At 47.4% G+C, this 19,223-nt stretch overlaps 1 protein-coding gene across 2 annotated transcripts in view; it reads right to left on the reverse strand.

Moving 5' to 3' along the window:
- MED27 (mediator complex subunit 27) overlaps positions 1 to 19,223 on the reverse strand; it is a 197,921-nt gene that overhangs the window by 38,559 nt on the left and 140,139 nt on the right. For both annotated transcript variants that reach the window (XM_083160916.1, XM_083160917.1), the window contains exon 4: positions 13,068 to 13,161. In XM_083160916.1, the coding sequence (XP_083017042.1) occupies positions 13,068 to 13,161 (94 nt within the window). The remainder of the gene's footprint in view (positions 1 to 13,067; positions 13,162 to 19,223) is intronic.

Raw genomic sequence — 19,223 nt, forward strand, 5'->3', positions numbered from 1 at the left:
AGTTACTGTGGCTAGCCTATTTGAATTAGGGATGGCCATCGGTGCAGTCGCCATTAATTAATTGCCATTAATAGTGATACTGCAACCAGCCATCGATAGTCATAAACTATGTGAAGTATAACCATCAATAGTTTTAGCTATCGATGGTCATCTATTATATTTGACTGAATGACCCGTTGGCCAATCCAAACATGAGGGAGGGGTTTCTGGGTGTCAGGGGCGGAGTTATGCTCAGTGTCCCGGCACCTGGGAGAAAAGAATAAAACATCGGTTCTCCTTTGCCATCGATGTAGGTAAAACCAACTGGTTGTCCCACATAGATGGCAAAAGTATTTAACATCGGCCATGAACCATCTGTGATTTCAAATCATCGATGGCCAAATTTGAATTTTGTGCTGCAGCCCCTTCTTTGGAGCCGCCATTGCCTACTACTGAAATTTAATGGATTGCCCTTCCCAATGTGGTCCCCGAAGTGTATCTGGGTGCCCATCACTGCATGTGGAGTATAAATGTGCGGGATATGAGCCACCAGGATGCACAGCTGACATCCCATCCAATGTGACTCGTGTCAGTGCGCTGCAATCCATGTGTAATGATTAATAACAAAACGAGTGGGGGTTGAGAGGCGCGCGGGGGGGCGGCAGCTATGTAAAGCGGTAGAAAAGGGGGAAAAATTGTTGCTGCCCAATAATTAGCATTGATTCCCACATATCACATAAATCCCAGGTGTTAGAAATGCACTTACAATAATAAAAATCTACCATAGTTTATAAATCGCTTGCACACCAGAGGTTTCACATTGTGGTCTGTCAGCGTTGTGATATTGGAGAAAGAGGACATTTACATCTGCAAACATGGAGCTCTCGGATTTCTTGGGGAAAAATGTTCCATCATAATTTGGGTTGACTTAGACGTGCAGTGATCTCTTGACCACTAGGTGGCACAGTTCCTTCAATGCTAGTGGATTAGATGGAAGGAATAGTAATATTATTTAACAACCGTCCATGTTTTAATGAAATTAAATAAAACATTTTCCCATAAACAGGGTGTACTTTTCCATAATTCATACAGCTCAATTAAAAAAAAACAAAAAAAAAAAATACCACTGTAGATAAACCAGTGCTATAGTATAGCTTCATTTACTAAGTCATTTGCAATCACTAGCCTATTTATACACATAATTACACGCTATTTTCCTTTATTAGAACAACGCTGGACTGCAGTCTGTTTAGGCAACAGCCCAAAGAGCAGGCCATCTGAGGTCAGTAGCAAACCGCTCACACTGTAGCATCCTAGTACAGAGAACCACACGCACACCAACAGCACTGCCTCCCTAAGGACGGGGCAATGTGCCCTGCGCCAGGTGGAAGGTGTTCCCATCAGTCTATCAATCCAGTTATATAACCCAGGGTGCCTCAGTCACAAGCAGTCAGCTGTCAGGAGTCACGAATACGTCGACGTCAGTATTTCATGCTGTACAACATGATCCTGTTTCGACACCGACTCAAAATTCTTAAAAATCCAGGTCGACATTTTCATTTAACGACATTGTGCATGCTGACTATAGCACACCCTCCACTCTCAATCACCAAATGCTGGGACCACAAGTACACGGATACAAGACCTTTATTTTCTTGTCAGAAAAGCAGCAGCAGACAATGATTGAGGAGTTGTGTGGCCAGTGACACTCCATAGTGACTTGTTGTATGGTGCTCCGATGGTCGGAATCCTGACTGCTGGTGCTTGCCACGCTGCGGGCACAGTGGCTGGCTACGCTCGCCACAGGTTCTATTCTCCCTCTATCGGGGTTGTGGACCCCCAGAAGGGAGAATATCCCCTGTGTATTGGGATCCCCCCTTTCGGAACATCACCCACTTCTAATATCCCCCTTGTGGGAGATGAACATAGCATCTGTAGCCATCCAGACTGCACCTCTGTTATTTTATGGCCGTACAAAGCGATTGCAGCGACCAGAAGTGAATACGTTGTGCCGGTTACATGTTGGCATGTTGTAAATACCGGCACGCAACACTGATTAGTGATCTGCACATGCTTCCGGGTAAATACTTACATACTACTTGCTTGGTTTTACATTTACTTTATATTTGTAAATGATACAACCATTTGTTACACAGTCACTAGGTCGACACGGTTTATTTTTGAGTTGACATGTGTCCATGTTGGCATTCAGGATAAAAAAAAGAGAAAAATGTCAATGCCCCATGTCAACCTAATGCTTGTGTCGACTTAATGACCCTTTACTTTACTTTTATATATGTAAAACAAATGAAAACACAGCATTATGAACTAAAGCTGTGGACGCACGAGCCGAGCTAGCGGGCCCAGATATCAATTTGATATTGACGGCCGCCATGAGCCGGCGGGGTGCCGGAATTGGTGGGGAGGGATGGCCTGGTGGGGGGAGCAGGGGCCAGGCTACATTGAGCAGCATGGTCCTTGTTCTGAGATAGTAGCAATAGACTGCGCTGCACAGTGGAATCCGATGCCGCGGGGCCGCGTATCAGGATTGGATCGGGATCAGGTGCTGCATAGCGTGGTACGATTTGCACTATGTGCTATGACACAGGTCTTCAACCTGTATCCCTCCAGATGTTGTGGAACTACATGTCCCAGCATGCCCTGACAGGTTTGGCCTGCTCTTATAGGAAATCACACCGCATGTACACCAGCTTAGGGCAGCAATACTAAATTAATAAGTGCACCATACAATAGTAATGGTGCAAGGCCCAGTATTAATTCTATCACCACCCGTGCAGTTCCTCTTCCTGGCCTGGGATGTCGCTCTCTGCTCTGGTGCTTCTAGCACACTCCGGTCTGTATTTCAGAGCTGAGATCCAGACAAATAGGCGTCAGAAGCACCAGAGCAGAGAGCGACACCCCAGACAGGGTAGAGGAACTGCACGGGTGGTGACAGGTGCAGGGTGTTAGAATGAAAACTAAAAGTCTGATGTGGAAAACCTTGATTTGCAGGAACACACACTGAATCCTTATACACCAAGCTGGAATCTCAGCATCTGTACTGTGACAACAATCCCAAACTGCCTCAACACCTGTAATGTTCCCATCAGGCAGAATGGACCCCTAGGGGGTCACAAGGTAAAGCTCAGACTTGGCCGGTGGTGCACTGTATGATGGCCCTGCTCTAGGACACTAACACTGGATCCTAGTAATTCACAAGATGCATTCTCATTGGCATCAATTGCAAAATAATAACCAGCACTGTGGGGTGCGGAACACTTTATTTGCCTATATAGCGTCCCTCCACATCCTACAGCACAATACTTCTAAATTGAGGACTACCTGTCCAACATATTGGGCCTGACCTGATCCAACTACAATGCCAACACCGGTTTAAGCTCTGCCCACATCGAGGTCATGCATTGGCAGTAACAGGGGTGGGGTATCCTGATCAGATTTTCCCATCCGCAGCTCATACAGCAAGGTTACGCTGCACCGAGACCGCTCACACAGAGCACAAATTAGGAGGAATATGTAAGACGTGAATGGGGGTTTCGGAGGCCGCTGTTCTCCCAATATCTCGAGACATCCATCATGTTTAGGTGAGGGGTGGCTGGAAAGACATGAATTATATTTCCACGGCTCTTATCTCGCAGGATGTTCCCGTAATGGCCTGTCTGCCTTCATAGATAATTTAAGAGTGCTGGTTCACCTTTAATTTATGGCGGCTCTTCTCCTAATCCTTTTGTTCCAGGATGGACATATTAAGTGTCACATTCTTCATAAACCTGGAATATTATAGGTTAAAACAAGACGGTACTGTGTCGTTATCCATGTCTCTCTTCAGAGGGGTATGTGTGACTTTAATAAAGTGACACTGGGAACCTAATTAACTGCCAGATTGAGCCACATAATAGGAATTTATATACAAAGCCTAATAAGATCTTAGATCTCAAAGCAAAATGTATAGATCTCTATGACCAATTGTAAAATGTAACAAGAAGTTATGTCGGGCAGATCCAACCCGCTGTGGGTCACGTGTTCTGTTACGGAAAGCAGATTGCCCAGATCTATTCAATGACAGAATCCGAAGTAGTCCAGACGTAGCAGTTAAAGCTTATTCTGAGGTCAAAACAGAAACCAACGTCACCTGCTCTCGGGGTGATCGCGTGTCTGTCATTTAATAAACGTGGACACTTCTTCTTCAGGCACAGACCCTGCGACTCAGCCTACAGATAACAGAGTCTGCTCCTTGGGGTGATTATTGGTAACAAATTTTGTGCGTCAGAGGGGTCCATGTTGCATTCTGCAGTTTGGCGCTCGATAACGAATCGTTCCCTCGTTTGTACATGCAGAGAGGGGAGTCGTTAGCGACCCAAGGGAGTGCACGTCATTCATCAGGCATAGCGTACACACTGGATGTAATGAACGATATGACTAAGAATGGGCAAAATATCATTGGCTCCAGCCAGGCTTGGCTGCCACTGCTGCTCACATATACAACCTGATGCTCCAGAGAAGCAGTCGATCCTGGAAAGGGGGCAGGTACTCTTGTGGAGTGGGCGTGGCCACACAACAAACACCCCGACCAGTTTCTCTTTTTGGCGGCGTGTCCAGCTGGACAGCCCCCCGGCTCCCCTCCCAGCACTGATAATCCTTAGCTGCTTTGCAAAGCAGAACAGCAATGATCACTGCCTCCCCCAACCTGCCCCACTGCCATGGGTGGGACAAAGCAATGAAATATAACTTCATATTGCCACACTGTGTGTACCTAGTTAGCAAAAGTATTCCTGCAACACAAGTAGCAACCAATTACTTAGCCAGACAAGAAGCTTCGTAGAGCAGGTGCTGTCTAGCAATCTAGATTGCTCAGCACCATCTCCCAGTGTGTAGGCCCCTTTAGAAAGGCTTCTTGGCTTAACTCCATAATATTGTAAGCAATTATCTATCAGATATGAGAGAACCCTTAACTGTAATCAGCTAAAATAACTCTACAAATTAAACGGTTTTCAAAACCAAGTAACGTTTTAAGATCAGTTGTTTTGCGCTACAGCAAATCCCCATCTCTGCCATAATCACCCCACGGGAGGGGGATTTCTACTGAACTTTCATGAAAGATGATGCTGAATTATTTCAGAGCATTTTTTTTTTTCTTACAAGTCTTTAATCTTCCAACTGTTGACACTGGAAATAACAGATAATTAACTATTAAAATATGTATATAACTACACTTAAAAAAAATATTAAAGTCACATAAAAAAATAACCCCTTAGGCCAACTGTTCACCCGCAAACGGCCTTGTGCTGGCACGCTGCTTAAAGAGAGCACTTTACAGCAGTGTGCCCGCCTTAGGAGGTGCTTTGATCTGCGTTTAGACACAATCAGGCCTAAGTTTATATTTTTATCAGTCCCTATGCACCGCTACTTACATAACGGGGAAAACTTCCACTCGGCAACAGAAACAGACTTCATTATTTTTACACCAAAACTCGCTTGACTTATTGTAAGAAAGTTTTCTATATGTCACAGATTACTCTTGAGGCAGAAGATATTCTTCATAATGCCTCCTTGTAGAGTTATGTATGATTCTTGTTACCAATTATCAGACAGGTATTAATCAAACGGCGCCAGGGACTAAAAATCTAAGGCAAACACGTGCCAAAACATGCTAAAGCTTGTGACACAATAAAAACCGAGAGTTTGGGGGTTTAATAGAAATGACCAGCATAGTGATTACATATGCTGAATATTTTTTCTATTATTACAAATAAATAAAACAAAAATAAAATCAAAATTTAGAGATGGTTTCAGGCAAGCTCAGTTCAAAAAGTAGACCCTATATCAGTACAGGCCAACCTGTGGCTCTCCAGATGTTGTGAAACTACACATCCCAGCATGCTTTGCCACAGTATTAACACTCCCTTATAGCAAAACTGTGGCAAGGCATGATGGGATGTGTAGTTTGACAACATTTGGAAAGCCACAGGTTGGCCAGGCCTGCCCTATATGATAAAAATAAAAAAGTAGCTAAGAATCACCAGAAAAAAAGTTCACCATCATCCAACTAATTTATTTACTTGAATATCACCATAATTTTTGGATCAAAACGAAACAACATTTAAAGAAAGTGAGATATGAGGATTCACAGCTGCATCGTGTAAGCCAACGTGTGAGCACATACTTTTGGATTGATAGGCTTGATAAAGCACGTACGAATGTAAGCTTCGTGTAAGAGAAGATTCTCTTTCCATCACTGTGCTGACCCTATAGAAGAAGGAATTCTCCACTACCCACAGTTGAGGAACGGTTGATTGGACCGCTGGGAAAACAAATGTTTTTTGTGTGAAACCGATTACACTATGGTTTTCTGCTTTTATTCTCTTCACATATTTTAACCTCTTCACATACATGTCTGTCATATTTTCACTAGGTTACCTTATGTCAATAAATGAAGGTACAGTACACACATGATGATACTGTAATGCAACGTAATAATGGTTTTTGCAATATACAATCACAACATGTTTGGAGACACAGAGTTACATTTACATTTAGCAGGATTCTGTTTCTTTTCTCTGCCGTAGAACATTACACTGATATGAAGATACAATTAAAAACTGTATCTAAAGACCAGCAAAGGGCAATTTGGCTGATTTTCTATCCAGAAACTCCAAGATAATTAATAGGAAGGACAGAATTCACTTTTCTACTATTTCATTTACTTGAGTGGAAAAATAAAAATAAAATGGGACTCTCGGTGCCTGTTTAAGGGGAGTCACTGAGGTCCTGCTGCAGGCTGGGAAAGGCAATCAGTGAACGTGTTAGCTGGGAGATGTAAATATGCCTGTCCCCTCAATTTGTTTATAAATTGCACCGGATTGCAATCTATCAAGGTAATAAATTGGAGAGACACGCCACATGGTGTCAGATGAAGAATGGCAGCCTCTGTATCATCCATCATAGGCGCTAGCTATTGAGGTACATAAGGAAGGCAAGAAAACAGCCCGCAAATAAAATCCCTTAAAGTGGAACTCTGCACAACAATTGCACAGCCATTCATTAGCACACGAGAGAGAGAGAGAGAGAGAGAGAGAGAGAGAGAGAGAGAGAGAGAGAGAGAGCGAGATGTATTTTATCCTCTCTTACAGCCTACATGCTTATCTCTGACAGACAAGGGGGAGGAGCCATATACCAATAGACCAGAGACTAGTGGGAAATTTGGTCTTGGCCATGCTATACTGGATGGGTGGAGGTGTGCATACAGACTTTGTTATACAGTGGAAGGTGCAGGGTCCCCAGGCAGCGCAGAGTATACCAGGACTTGAGTGATGTGTCAGTGAGGACAAGACTGCATGTGGTGAGGGTGGGATGGAGGAAGCCACCTACCGAGAGTTATTTAGTAGAAGTAGCAGGGTCTCCCCGACAGCACTGAGTATTACCAGGAGGAGAATAATTTGTCAGCAAGGACAATACTGCATTGGGCAGGTGCAGTGACATGATGTGAGGAGGGGAATGGGGACAGCAGGATGCCACAGACTGAGAGTTATATAGTGGGAGGAGCAGGGTCCCCAGCAGCACAGAGTATATCAGGAGATGAGTGATGTGTCAGTGAGAACAGGGCTGCATGTGACAGGGGCAGTGACATGATGTGAGGAGGGGAATGGGGGCAGCAGGATGCCACAGACTGAGAGTTATATAGTGGGAGGAGCAGGGTCCCCAGCAGCACAGAGTATATCAGGAGATGAGTGATGTGTCAGTGAGGACATGGCTGCATGTGACAGGGGCAATGACATGATGTGAGGAGAGCAATGGGGGCAGCAGTAAGCCACAGACAGAGAGTTATATAGTGGGAGGAGCAGGGTCCCCAGCAGCACAGAGTATATCAGGAGATGAGTGATGTGTCAGTGAGGACAGGGCTGCATGTGACAGGGGCAGTGACATGATGTGAGGAGGGGAATGGGGGCAGCAGGAAGCCACAGACTGAGAGTTATATAGTGGGAGGAGCAGGGTCCACAGCAGCACAGAGTATATCAGGAGATGAGTAGTGTGTCAGTGAGGACAGAGCTGCATGTGACAGTGGCAGTGACATGATGTAAGGAGGGGAATGGAGGCAGCAGGAAGCCACAGACTGAGAGTTATATAGTGGGATCAGCAGGGCCTCCAGCAGCACAGAGTACATCAGGAGATGGGGGTGTGTGTCAGTGAGGACAGGGCTGCATGTGACAGGGGCAGTGACATGATGAGAGGAGGGGAATGGGGGCAGCAGGAAGCCACAGACTGAGAGTTATATAGTGGGAGGAGCAGGGTCCCCAGCAGCACAAAGTATATCAGGAGATGAGTGATGTGACAGTGAGGACAGGGCTGCATGTGACAGGGGCAGTGACATGATGTGATAAGGGGAATGGGGGCAGCAGGAGGACACAGACTGAGAGTTATATAGTGGGAGGAGCAGGGTCCCCAGCAGCACAGAGTATATCAGGAGATGAGTGATGTGTCAGTGAGGACAGGGCTGCATGTGACAGGGGCAGTGACATGATGTGAGGAGGGGAATTGCGGCAGCAGGAAGCCACAGACTGAGAGTTATATAATGGGAGGAGCAGGGTCCCCAGCAGCACAGAGTATATCAGGAGATGGGGGATGTGTCAGTGAGGACAGGGCTCCATGTGACCGGGGCAGTGACATGATGTGAGGAGGGGAATGGAGGCAGCAGGAGGCCACAGACTGAGAGTTATATAGTGGGAGGAGCAGGGTCCCCAGCAGCACAGAGTATATCAGGGGATGAGTAATGTGTCAGTGAGGACAGGCTCATGTGACAGGGGCAGTGACATGATGTGAGGAGGGGAATGGAGGCAGCAGGAAGCCACAGACTGATAGTCATATAGTGGGAGGAGCAGGGTCCCCAGCAGCACAGAGTATATCAGGAGATGAGGGATGTGTCAGTGAGGACAGGGCTGCATGTGACAGGGGCAGTGACATGATGTGAGCAGGGGAATGGGGGCAGCAGGAAGCCACAGACTGAGAGTTATATAGTGTGAGGAGCAGGGTCCCCAGCAGCACAGAGTATATCAGGAGATGGGGGATGTGTCAGTGAGGACAGGGCTGCGTGTGACCGGGGCAGTGACCTGATGTGAGGAGGGAAATGGGGGCAGCAGGAAGCCACAGACTGAGAGTTATATAGTGGGAGGAGCAGGGTCCCCAGCAGCACAGAGTATATCAGGAGATGAGGGATGTGTCAGTGAGGACAGGGCTGCATGTGACAGTGGCAGTGACATGATGTGAGGAGGGGAATGGAGGCAGCAGGAAGCCACAGACTGAGAGTTATATAGTGGGAAGGATCAGGGTCCCCAGCAACACAGAGTATATCAGGAGATGAGTGATGTGTCAGTGAGGACAGGGCTGCATGTGACAGGGGCAGTGACATGATGTGAGGAGGGGAATGGAGGCAGCAGGAAGCCACAGACTGAGAGTTATATAGTGGGAGGAGCAGGGTCCCAGCAGCACAGAGTATATCAGGAGATGAGTTATGTGTCAGTGAGGACAGGGCTGCATGTGACAGGGGCTGTGACATGATGTGAGGAGGGGAATGGAGGCAGCAGGAAGCCACAGACTGAGAGTTATATAGTGGGATGAGCAGGGTCCCCAGCAGCACAGAGTATATCAGGAGATGAGTGATGTGTCAGTGAGGACAGGGCTGCATGTGACAGGGGCAGTGACATGATGTGAGGAGGGGAATGGAGGCAGCAGGAAGCCACAGACTGAGAGTTATATAGTGGGAGGAGCAGGGTCCCAGCAGCACAGAGTATATCAGGAGATGAGTTATGTGTCAGTGAGGACAGGGCTGCATGTGACAGGGGCAGTGACATGATGTGAGGAGGGGAATGGAGTCAACAGGAAGCTTCAAAGAGTGTCAGGAGCAGGACCTCCAGCAGCATCTGTTGCAAGAATATTGCTTTGTCAAATGACAAATATATTAAAGAAAATACAAACTTCAATTTATTTAGGGTATAAATAGATTAGAAAGTTTAAATTAAAAAAAATGATGTAAAAATAAAGCCATAATGGAACCTGGTTAGAAGCAGAAACACTGGCTCTATAAACTAGAAGCTAAAAGCCTGAGTGTGATATAAGCGAGGACAGTGTGTACGTGTCTGTTTGATGAACAGCGGGCAGCTTTTTGGGGGATTTTGACATTAATTGGAGGTGACACTGAATATATTGTGCTTCTTTTCCTGTTGATTACGGTTTCTTAATTACAAACCCGCCTATTGCCTTCCTTTATTGTTTGCTTATTCAATTTTGCCTTTACCATTCTTTCAGAAGCAGGTGTTCAGTTTACTTTTTAATTAGAGGCCTGGTTTTCTCGCTCTTTTTTTGGTGTGGGGGGGGGGGGGGGGGGGGGGGGAGGAGAAAAACCTTCCCCTAAGGCACAACGGGATCTGCCTCCAAACATTTTTTAACTCTACTGGACAGCAGATATGATGAGGTTAATGTTTCTGGAAACATCAGCGGAATTTCTAGCTTCTAAAATGAATGTGCAAAACTTCACATATTATGCAACTTATAACCAGGGTGTTTCTGAGGTAAAATGCACTGTCTGCCTATGCACAGTGGAGGCGGCCATGTTGTCACTCAGCACCAACCCTGAGGAATGAAGTAATCATCGATGCGTCTCTGCGTCTTACACAATTGCCAAGACTACTGGTCTAGTCCACAAAATGGCTGCCTTTGTGAGTAAGAACATGTTTTATTGTTTTTGTAAATTTTTATGGCTCAGCAGGAAAACAGGGCAAATATAAAGCGGGGACATAAGCGGTAGATGACCAACAAAGATGCCTAAAGAATGAAAAAATAAAATAAAAGATACCCTCCCAAAAAGGAGGGATTCCCATCCTCGGTCCTTAATGCACATTAAAGCTTGTTACATTCCCAAAGATATATCTGCAGATCTGCATCAGGAAGTGTGTTCTCGGTAACTACTGACGATCAGTGGTGAATGACATCACAACACCGCCGGCTTCGAGTGTAAGGGCCGTACACACATCATGACATGCTACGCCGCTGATGCAATGGTGGAAATGTACTAAGATGGGAGTTTTATTTCACATGGGATGTTGTTATAGACAAGCAATAGGAGATTCTTATTTATTTTGCACCTTCTAGAAGATAGTAGACAGTATCTGATTGGTACATCCCATCTGATGAACAGAACTCCCATCATAGTAAATTTCCCCCAATATGTCTAAACCACATTGTTCACACTCATATCGTTGCACACACCGGACGGCTGACATATTGGCCAGTGTGTACCCAGCAGGATTTGGTGATATCCAGGCTTCAGCACCGATGGTTAAATAACGGAGGTACTAATTAAGTCACCTGTGCTGAAGCATGAATAGAACTGAAACCTGGACTGTTAGTCTGTCCTGTAGACAGAGGTCGGGATGCTTCGGCTAGCGGATTACAGGTGCATTTAAAACGTCAAATAGAACGTGCACACATCAGATAAGAAAAGTGTGTTTTACCCAGGAGTATTGAGGCAAAAGGCCCTGCTCGTGTGAGCTGACAATCTATGCCAGATTAACGTTGAACAATGTATTTTTAAAGCGTATTTTCCACTCCATCCAGCATGTTCTAATTGAGAACTCAGGGGCAGATTTTTTAAACTCGGTGAAATGATAAAGTGTCTGGTACTTTATCACCGGCCAATCAGCTCCTAACTGTGAAGTTACAGGCTTGGTTTAAAAAATGACAGGTAGGAGCTGATTGGCCGGTGATAAAGACCAAACACTTCATCACTTCACCGAGCTTAATAAATCTACCCCTCAATACTGGGGATATTCAACATGTGGCCCTTCAACAGGTGAGTCTGGCCCTGTCTGCTACAAAATGAATGGGTTAAGAAAGGGGTGCACGTTTTCCAGGCAGCCTGTGTATCTATAGTAGGAATGAATGCAGCAGGTTTTAAAATGTGACAGTTAGTAATGACTACACCTGTGCACCAGCTAGGTGATCTGGGGAATGTGACAGGTACTAATGACTACAGCTGTGCACCAGCTAGGTGATCTGGGGGAATGTGACAGTTAGTAATGACTACAGCTGTGCACCAGCTAGGTGATCTGGAAAACGTGGACCGTTGGTAGATCTCGAGGACCGGTTTGGCCACCCCTGGGTTAAGGTGTCCCTTCCACAGGACAGCAGTGTGACTTTCTCCATGCGTGGGTCACGGAGCATCTGTCACACATGAGGCCTGTCTAGGTGTCCTGCGGTAATATCCGCTATGAGAGAGACTTCTGCCTGACAAAGCAGGTTTTCTACTCCGCCGGGAGAGACAAATGCTTATTTCCTGCAGTTCATGAGCTAATGGAATTCATAAGATGGACAAGTGCTGTCTCCTAATTCACAGAGGAAGCCCTGCAGCCAATAATGCTGTACAGAGTAGGGACCCTGTCTCCATCCACAGCCGCGGTGTATCTACTACATCACATGTTCCCATAATGCGAGCCAGCGGGATTAGTGGTGACGTAAAGATGCTTTCTTCACAGTTAAGATGTCAAATTAATCTCATTGACATTTATTTGTGCGGAGTACGACACTGTGTAAAACTACACAATACGTATAGGACACGGGTTTTATCTGCATCTGACACACCTATATGGTGCGGTCTGAATATTAGCAGAAAAACGAGTGAATGCCTTACAGGCATAAAGTTTGCACTGACCTAGTTATAGCTCACATGACCTGTGACCTCCACTAAGAACTAGGACCCGCGCAGTCTTAAATTCTGTCTACAAGATACAGACATTGGCATCCCTGATTCAGAAGCCTATAAGGTAGTAAGCTACTGTTCAATTAGGAGAGACGTCCAGCTGGACAGAAACCAATACACAGAGTCTATAACAGTGATGGAGGTGCCTTGGCATGGCCATGCTAAAATGGTTGCTGGTCATACTGGGATGTGTAGTCCAAGGACAGATGGCCTTCCAAGGTTCTCCATCACTGGTCTATGACAAAAGGAAGGGAGGGTCCCCAAGATGGACAAAGCCAGCCAATGTAACGATGTATAAACAAGGATCAGGACTGCTGCTTACCAATAACATGGCAGAAGTACCGTTGGGTCTCGATAAATGAATGGTCATCTCTGGGAACATCCGATCAATCCGGCTGATTACATCATCGATATACCTAAGAGAGAGCAGATAAGGAAAACTGTTCAAATGGATGTAATCCTAATATTGATGCAAACCCTCAGTTAGCCATCTTATTTCCCCATGGAAGTCTTCACACAACATATGAGAGGTGATAACGGGGATTCCCTCCGGTTACTAACTATACGCCAAACTAGGCTATTTGTGGGATTTGGTGGATATGGCAGCACCTGTATATGGTTCATTAGGAAAAGTTCTGCAAGTTTACATTGCCAGCTGGTGTAGTGGTTAGCATCACCAACTCTCCGCACTGGGGTGGGATCCACCAGGACCCTAACTGTCCCGAGATGGTATATTCCCCCTGTGGTTCTGTGGGTATCCTCTGCTTTCACTCTCATACTACCCAAAAAAATATTGGTACTGTAGGTTAATGGTCTCCAAATAAAAAGTAACCCTACTATTGTATGTATGTATGTATGTATGTATGTGTGTGTGTGTGTGTGTGTGTGTGTGTGTGTGTGTGTGTATGTGTGTGTGTATGTGTGTGTGTATGTGTGTGTGTATGTGTGTGTGTGTGTGTGTGTCCGCGTGGTAGGGAACATTGAGTGAAAGCTCCACGGAGGCAGGGACTGATATCAATGGCTACACATTCACCGTAAAGTGCTGTGTAATATGTGTGCGTTATATACAGTGCTATGCATAACTCCAACAAAGTCTAGGGCGCTCTGCTATGGTCAATTGTTGTATTCAATTGCTTTAAATTTTGTTAACAAAGAAAAGTGCAAAGAACTGTACACATTGTTGTGTCCTTATACAGCCTCAATGCACCATGTGGGGAGATGGCCTATAAGGAGCCACATTGAGAACTGCAGCGTCTTTCCCACTGGATTGTACATTTTAACAAGATGCGACAAAACCTCCTCACGAGACGGCACTAATTGCTGTGATAGTAGTGCTACAAAGTCTGTAAATGAAGCACATCAGAACCTGGCATGGAAAAAAGGTGCGATCACGGTGCACAATTGGGCAAAAAACATGCTTGTCGCTGGTGGAGACACACAGGACCTGACGCACCATGAAGGGATATTTGCAGTTTGTATTCTTGTGTAGAGTATAGAAGTATATGAGTCTGAACACCTCTCTGAGTAGAGGTCAGGTAGTTATCATTTTATACACTGTTATGATTCTAAACCATGTTGGCAGAAAGGATTAATGTTTAGTAGACTACACAAGCTCATTTCACCCTTTGGTTGCCAAATGAATTTGTTAAAACAGGTGTCAAAATTACCAAGCAAACTAATATATATATATAGGGGAGGAGGGATCGGCACTCAGGGAAAGCAACAGTCAGTATATCAGTATAGTGCCCGGGTGCCTATGAGGGGCATAGAATGCCAAATACAGCAAGGTGGAGACAGAGGCACTCCAGGGTCTTGTAACAAATGAGGCAGACACAGGGGTCCGTGCGACGTTTCGGTCTTTAGTGAGCTTGAAAAAGGTAATTAAAGACCGAAACGTCGCACGGACCCCTGTGTCTGCCTCATTTGTTACAAGACCCTGGAGTGCCTCTGTCTCCACCTTGCTATATATATATATATATATATATATATATATATATATATATATATATATATATATATATATATATATATATCTGTCCAATATCCCATGGGTGTGGGAATAAACGGCACTCTTAAGACTTGGTAAAGCAGAAAAGGTGTATTGAATGTTTGAGAAGGGGAACGTTTCGGGGATTTAAACCCCATCTTCAGCCCCAAGCTACAGCCTATAATTCAAGTGCGATTGCTAGGCTACACACTTCCTAATGTTAGCAAGTGAAGCTGCCACCAATAAATGGAGAGGCCTCCATTGGAGCCATCACAAACTCATTAGGAAATGCATACATGTTAGCGGGCTATACACAAAAAACAGCAACAGGGAGCGACTCGGATGCCAAGTTTCTGCATGTATGAGCTAGCAGCTGTCAGCAGGTACAGGCCCCAAAAATGGCCGCCCCTGACACACCTGTGCTTTCCTAACCACTCCCCATAATCACCTCCGAACAGTTACTTGAGAGCAGGTTTGCTCATTGTGATGTTGGCATGTCTACTTATAAATCATCCATAGTGTGTACTGTGAAACTGCAGTGACATGTAATCACCCCTATTTCATTGTTCTGAGTGACAATCGGCACCTTACCGCAGTGCTAGCGCAGTCACTGGTTTCTGTGCTCCGCAAATAAAACTGTAATGCCGCTTCACGGAGGAACAAAGGTCACTGCTAACTATATGCTAATAAAGACAGAAGATATTTCTCTTCCGCCAAACCACAAATCAATAAAACATCTCAACTTCTGGACACCGGCCGGAGCCTGCAGAATGGAAGCGAACAAGCAAAGGTGATGACAGCAAACAAATGGCAAGTGCAGAAGAGGGAGAGCGCCGGGAAGATGCGCTCATACACTTTATATCAATCCAATGCTGGGGTCATTATTGCATCGTCCTTTTATAAATCCCAATGCACTCGATTTCTGAGCGGAGAGCTTTCACCAAAAGCATATGTTCATTTACAGTCCTCTATTCTCAAGGCAGGTTACAATAGAAAAAAAATAGGCTTTAAATTAAAATTGCTTTAAGTTGCAATAAGCACAGTTCACTTATAATATACAAATGATGCTAACAGAAGTATAAATGACCTAATATATATACCGCACAACTGTCTAGATTTTCGCGGAACAGTTATGATTTTGTTTTTGTGACTGTCCCGTGTCCTGCAGTGTCCGCGGTGGGGCGGGCAGTTATGTTCTGCATAGCAGGTGAGGAAGGGACTGGGGTAATGGGCAGCAGTGTCCGCGGTGGGGCAGTTATGCTCTGCATAGCAGGTGAGGAAGGGATCCCGGCGTTCAGAATCCCGACGCTGGAATCCCGATCGCCGAAATCCCGACACTTTCGGGATTTCGGCGATCGGGATTCCAGCGTCGGGATTCTGAACGCCGGGATTTAATACTGAATCCGAGGAAGGGGCTGGGAGAATGGGCAGCAGTGTCCGCGGTGGGGTGGGGCAGTTATGCTCTGCATAGCAGGTGAGGAAGGGACTTTGGGAATGGCCAGCAGTGTCCGCGGTGGGGCGGGGCAGTTATGCTCTGCATAGCAGGTGAGGAAGGGACTGGGGGAATGGGCAGCAGCGTCCTCGGTGGGGCGGGGCAGTTATGCTCTGCATAGCAGGTGAGGAAGGGACTGGGGGAATGGCCAGCAGTGTCTGCGGTGGGGCGGGGCAGTTATTCTCTGCATAGCAGGTGAGGAAGGGACTGGGGGAATGGCCAGCAGTGACCGCTGTGGGGCGGGGCAGTTATGCTCTGCATAGCAGATGAGGAAGGGACTGGGGGAATGGGCAGCAGTGTCCGCGGTGGGGCGGGGCAGTTATGTTCTGCATAGCAGGTGAGGAAGGGGCTGGGGGAATGGGCAGCAGTGTCCGCGGTGGGGCGGGCAGTTATTCTCTGCATAGCAGGTGAGGAAGGGACTGGGGGAATGGCCAGCAGTGACCGCTGTGGGGCGGGGCAGTTATGCTCTGCATAGCAGGTGAGGAAGGGACTGGGGGAATGGGCAGCAGTGTCTGCGGTGGGGCGGGGCAGTTATGCTCTGCATAGCAGGTGAGGAAGGGACTGGGGGAATGGGCAGCAGTGTCCGCAGTGGGGCGGGGCAGTTATGCTCTGCATAGCAGGTGAGGAAGGAACTGGGGGAATGGGCAGCAGTGTCCGCGGTGGGGCGGGCAGTTATTCTCTGCATAGCAGGTGAGGAAGGGACTGGGGGAATGGCCAGCAGTGACCGCTGTGGGGCGGGGCAGTTATGCTCTGCATAGCAGGTGAGGAAGGGACTGGGGGAATGGGCAGCAGTGTCTGCGGTGGGGCGGGGCAGTTATGCTCTGCATAGCAGGTGAGGAAGGGACTGGGGGAATGGGCAGCAGTGTCCGCGGTGGGGCGGGGCAGTTATTCTCTGCAAAGCAGGTGAGGAAAGGACTGGGGGAATGGGCAGCAGTGACCGCGGTGGGGCGGGGCAGTTATGTTCTGCATAGCAGGTGAGGAAGGGATCCCGGCGTTCAGAATCCCGATCGCCGAAATCCTGACACTTTCTCCCTCCGGGGGTGTACACGACAAGGGGGGGCAATCCACGTCCCCCCCTTGTCGGGATTTCGGCGATCGGGATTCCAGCGTCGGGATTCTGAACGCCGGGATTTAATACTGAATCCGAGGAAGGGGCTGGGAGAATGGGCAGCAGTGTCCGCGGTGGGGCGGGCAGTTATGCTCTGCATAGCAGGTGAGGAAGGGACTGGGGGAATGGGCAGCAGTGTCCGCGGTGGGGCGGGGCAGTTATGCTCTGCATAGCAGGTGAGGAAGGGACTTTGGGAATGGGCAGCAGCGTCCTCGATGGGGCAGGGCAGTTATGCTCTGCATAGCAGGTGAGGAAGGGGCTGGGGGAATGGGCAGCAGTGTCCGCGGTGGGGCGGGGCAGTTATGCTCTGCATAGCAGGTGAGGAAGGGGCTGGGGGAATGGGCAGCAGTGTCCGCGGTGGGGCGGGGCAGTTATGCTCTGCATAGCAGGTGAGGAAGGGACTGGGGGAATGGGCAGCAGCGTCCTCGGTGGGGCGGGGCAGTTATGCTCTGCATAGCAGGTGAGGAAGGGGCTGGGGGAATGGCCAGCAGTGACCACGGTGGGGCGGGGCAGTTATGCTCTGCATAGCAGGTGAGGAAGGGGCTGGGGGAATGGGCAGCAGTGTCCGCGGTGGCCAAGATAACGAGATGTGCAGCAGCCGATTCGTCCGCCCAACATATCAGAACCTGAGAAAACGTTGAGCGATGTTAAAAACAGACGAACCTGGGATGATTTCTTCCTTCATCAGAATTCATTGTGCCACCAACGGTATTGTCAGCTTTGATATGGCAACACGACGTCGTCGCTAGCAACCACGTGTATATCATACACATACTATGCCCGATATGCCCCGTATTACTAGATATGTTGCTCTGGTTTGTCGGATCAGAGGACGTATCGCTCAGCGTGTACCAAGGTTATATAATGTAACCCCGGCTTCCTCCCACACGTACCAACGTAAACTAATAATGAAATAGACCCTGGGTGACTTCTGACAGCCCAATGAGTGACATCTATACGTGCCTTGTCAGTGCCAGCAGCAGCAGTAACCGGACCATTATGCACCGATGTGAAGGCGCTCATTTCTCAACAACTTGGAATTCTGATTAACGTCTGGACAGATGGTGACGAGTTTCAGCCTGACCCTCTCCTTGCTCTGGATGAGATCCAACCCTGGTGCGATGCCGCTCAGCTTCAGCGAGATTTAAATAGCAATGTATCCCACACAGTGTGCAAGAGACATGCTGTTCATTTCATACACCCATGCAAAGTTGAGAAAGTAGGAATCTCTGGCATGAAAACAGCAGTTTAAAAAAAAAATGAAAGAAAAAAGTAATAGCAACAGAGTAATAGAATATCAGAATGCACCCTACAGACAAGGTCCTAGTGCACAGTGATCTGGTGCACACGTGGGAACCCAGAGACAAGGTACTAGTGCACAGTGATCTGGTGCACACGAGGGAACCCAGAGACAAGGTCCTAGTGCACAGTGATCTGGTGCACACGAGGGAACCCAGAGACAAGGTCCTAGTGCACAGTGATCTGGTGCACACGTGGGAACCCAGAGACAAGGTCCTAGTGCACAGTGATCTGGTGCACACGTGGGAACCCAGAGACAAGGTACTAGTGCACAGTGATCTGGTGCACACGTGGGAACCCAGAGACAAGGTCCTAGTGCACAGTGATCTGGTGCACACGAGGGAACCCAGAGACAAGGTCCTAGTGCACAGTGATCTGGTGCACACGTGGGAACCCAGAGACAAGGTCCTAGTGCACAGTGATCTGGTGCACACGAGGGAACCCAGAGACAAGGTCCTAGTGCACAGTGATCTGGTGCACACGTGGGAACCCAGAGACAAGGTCCTAGTGCACAGTGATCTGGTGCACACGTGGGAGCCCAGAGACAAGGTCCTAGCGCACAGTGATCTGGTGCACACGAGGGAACCCAGAG

This window comes from Crinia signifera, chromosome 9 (genome assembly GCF_055691185.1).
Source record: "Crinia signifera chromosome 9, ASM5569118v1, whole genome shotgun sequence".
Lineage (NCBI taxonomy): Eukaryota > Metazoa > Chordata > Amphibia > Anura > Myobatrachidae > Crinia > Crinia signifera.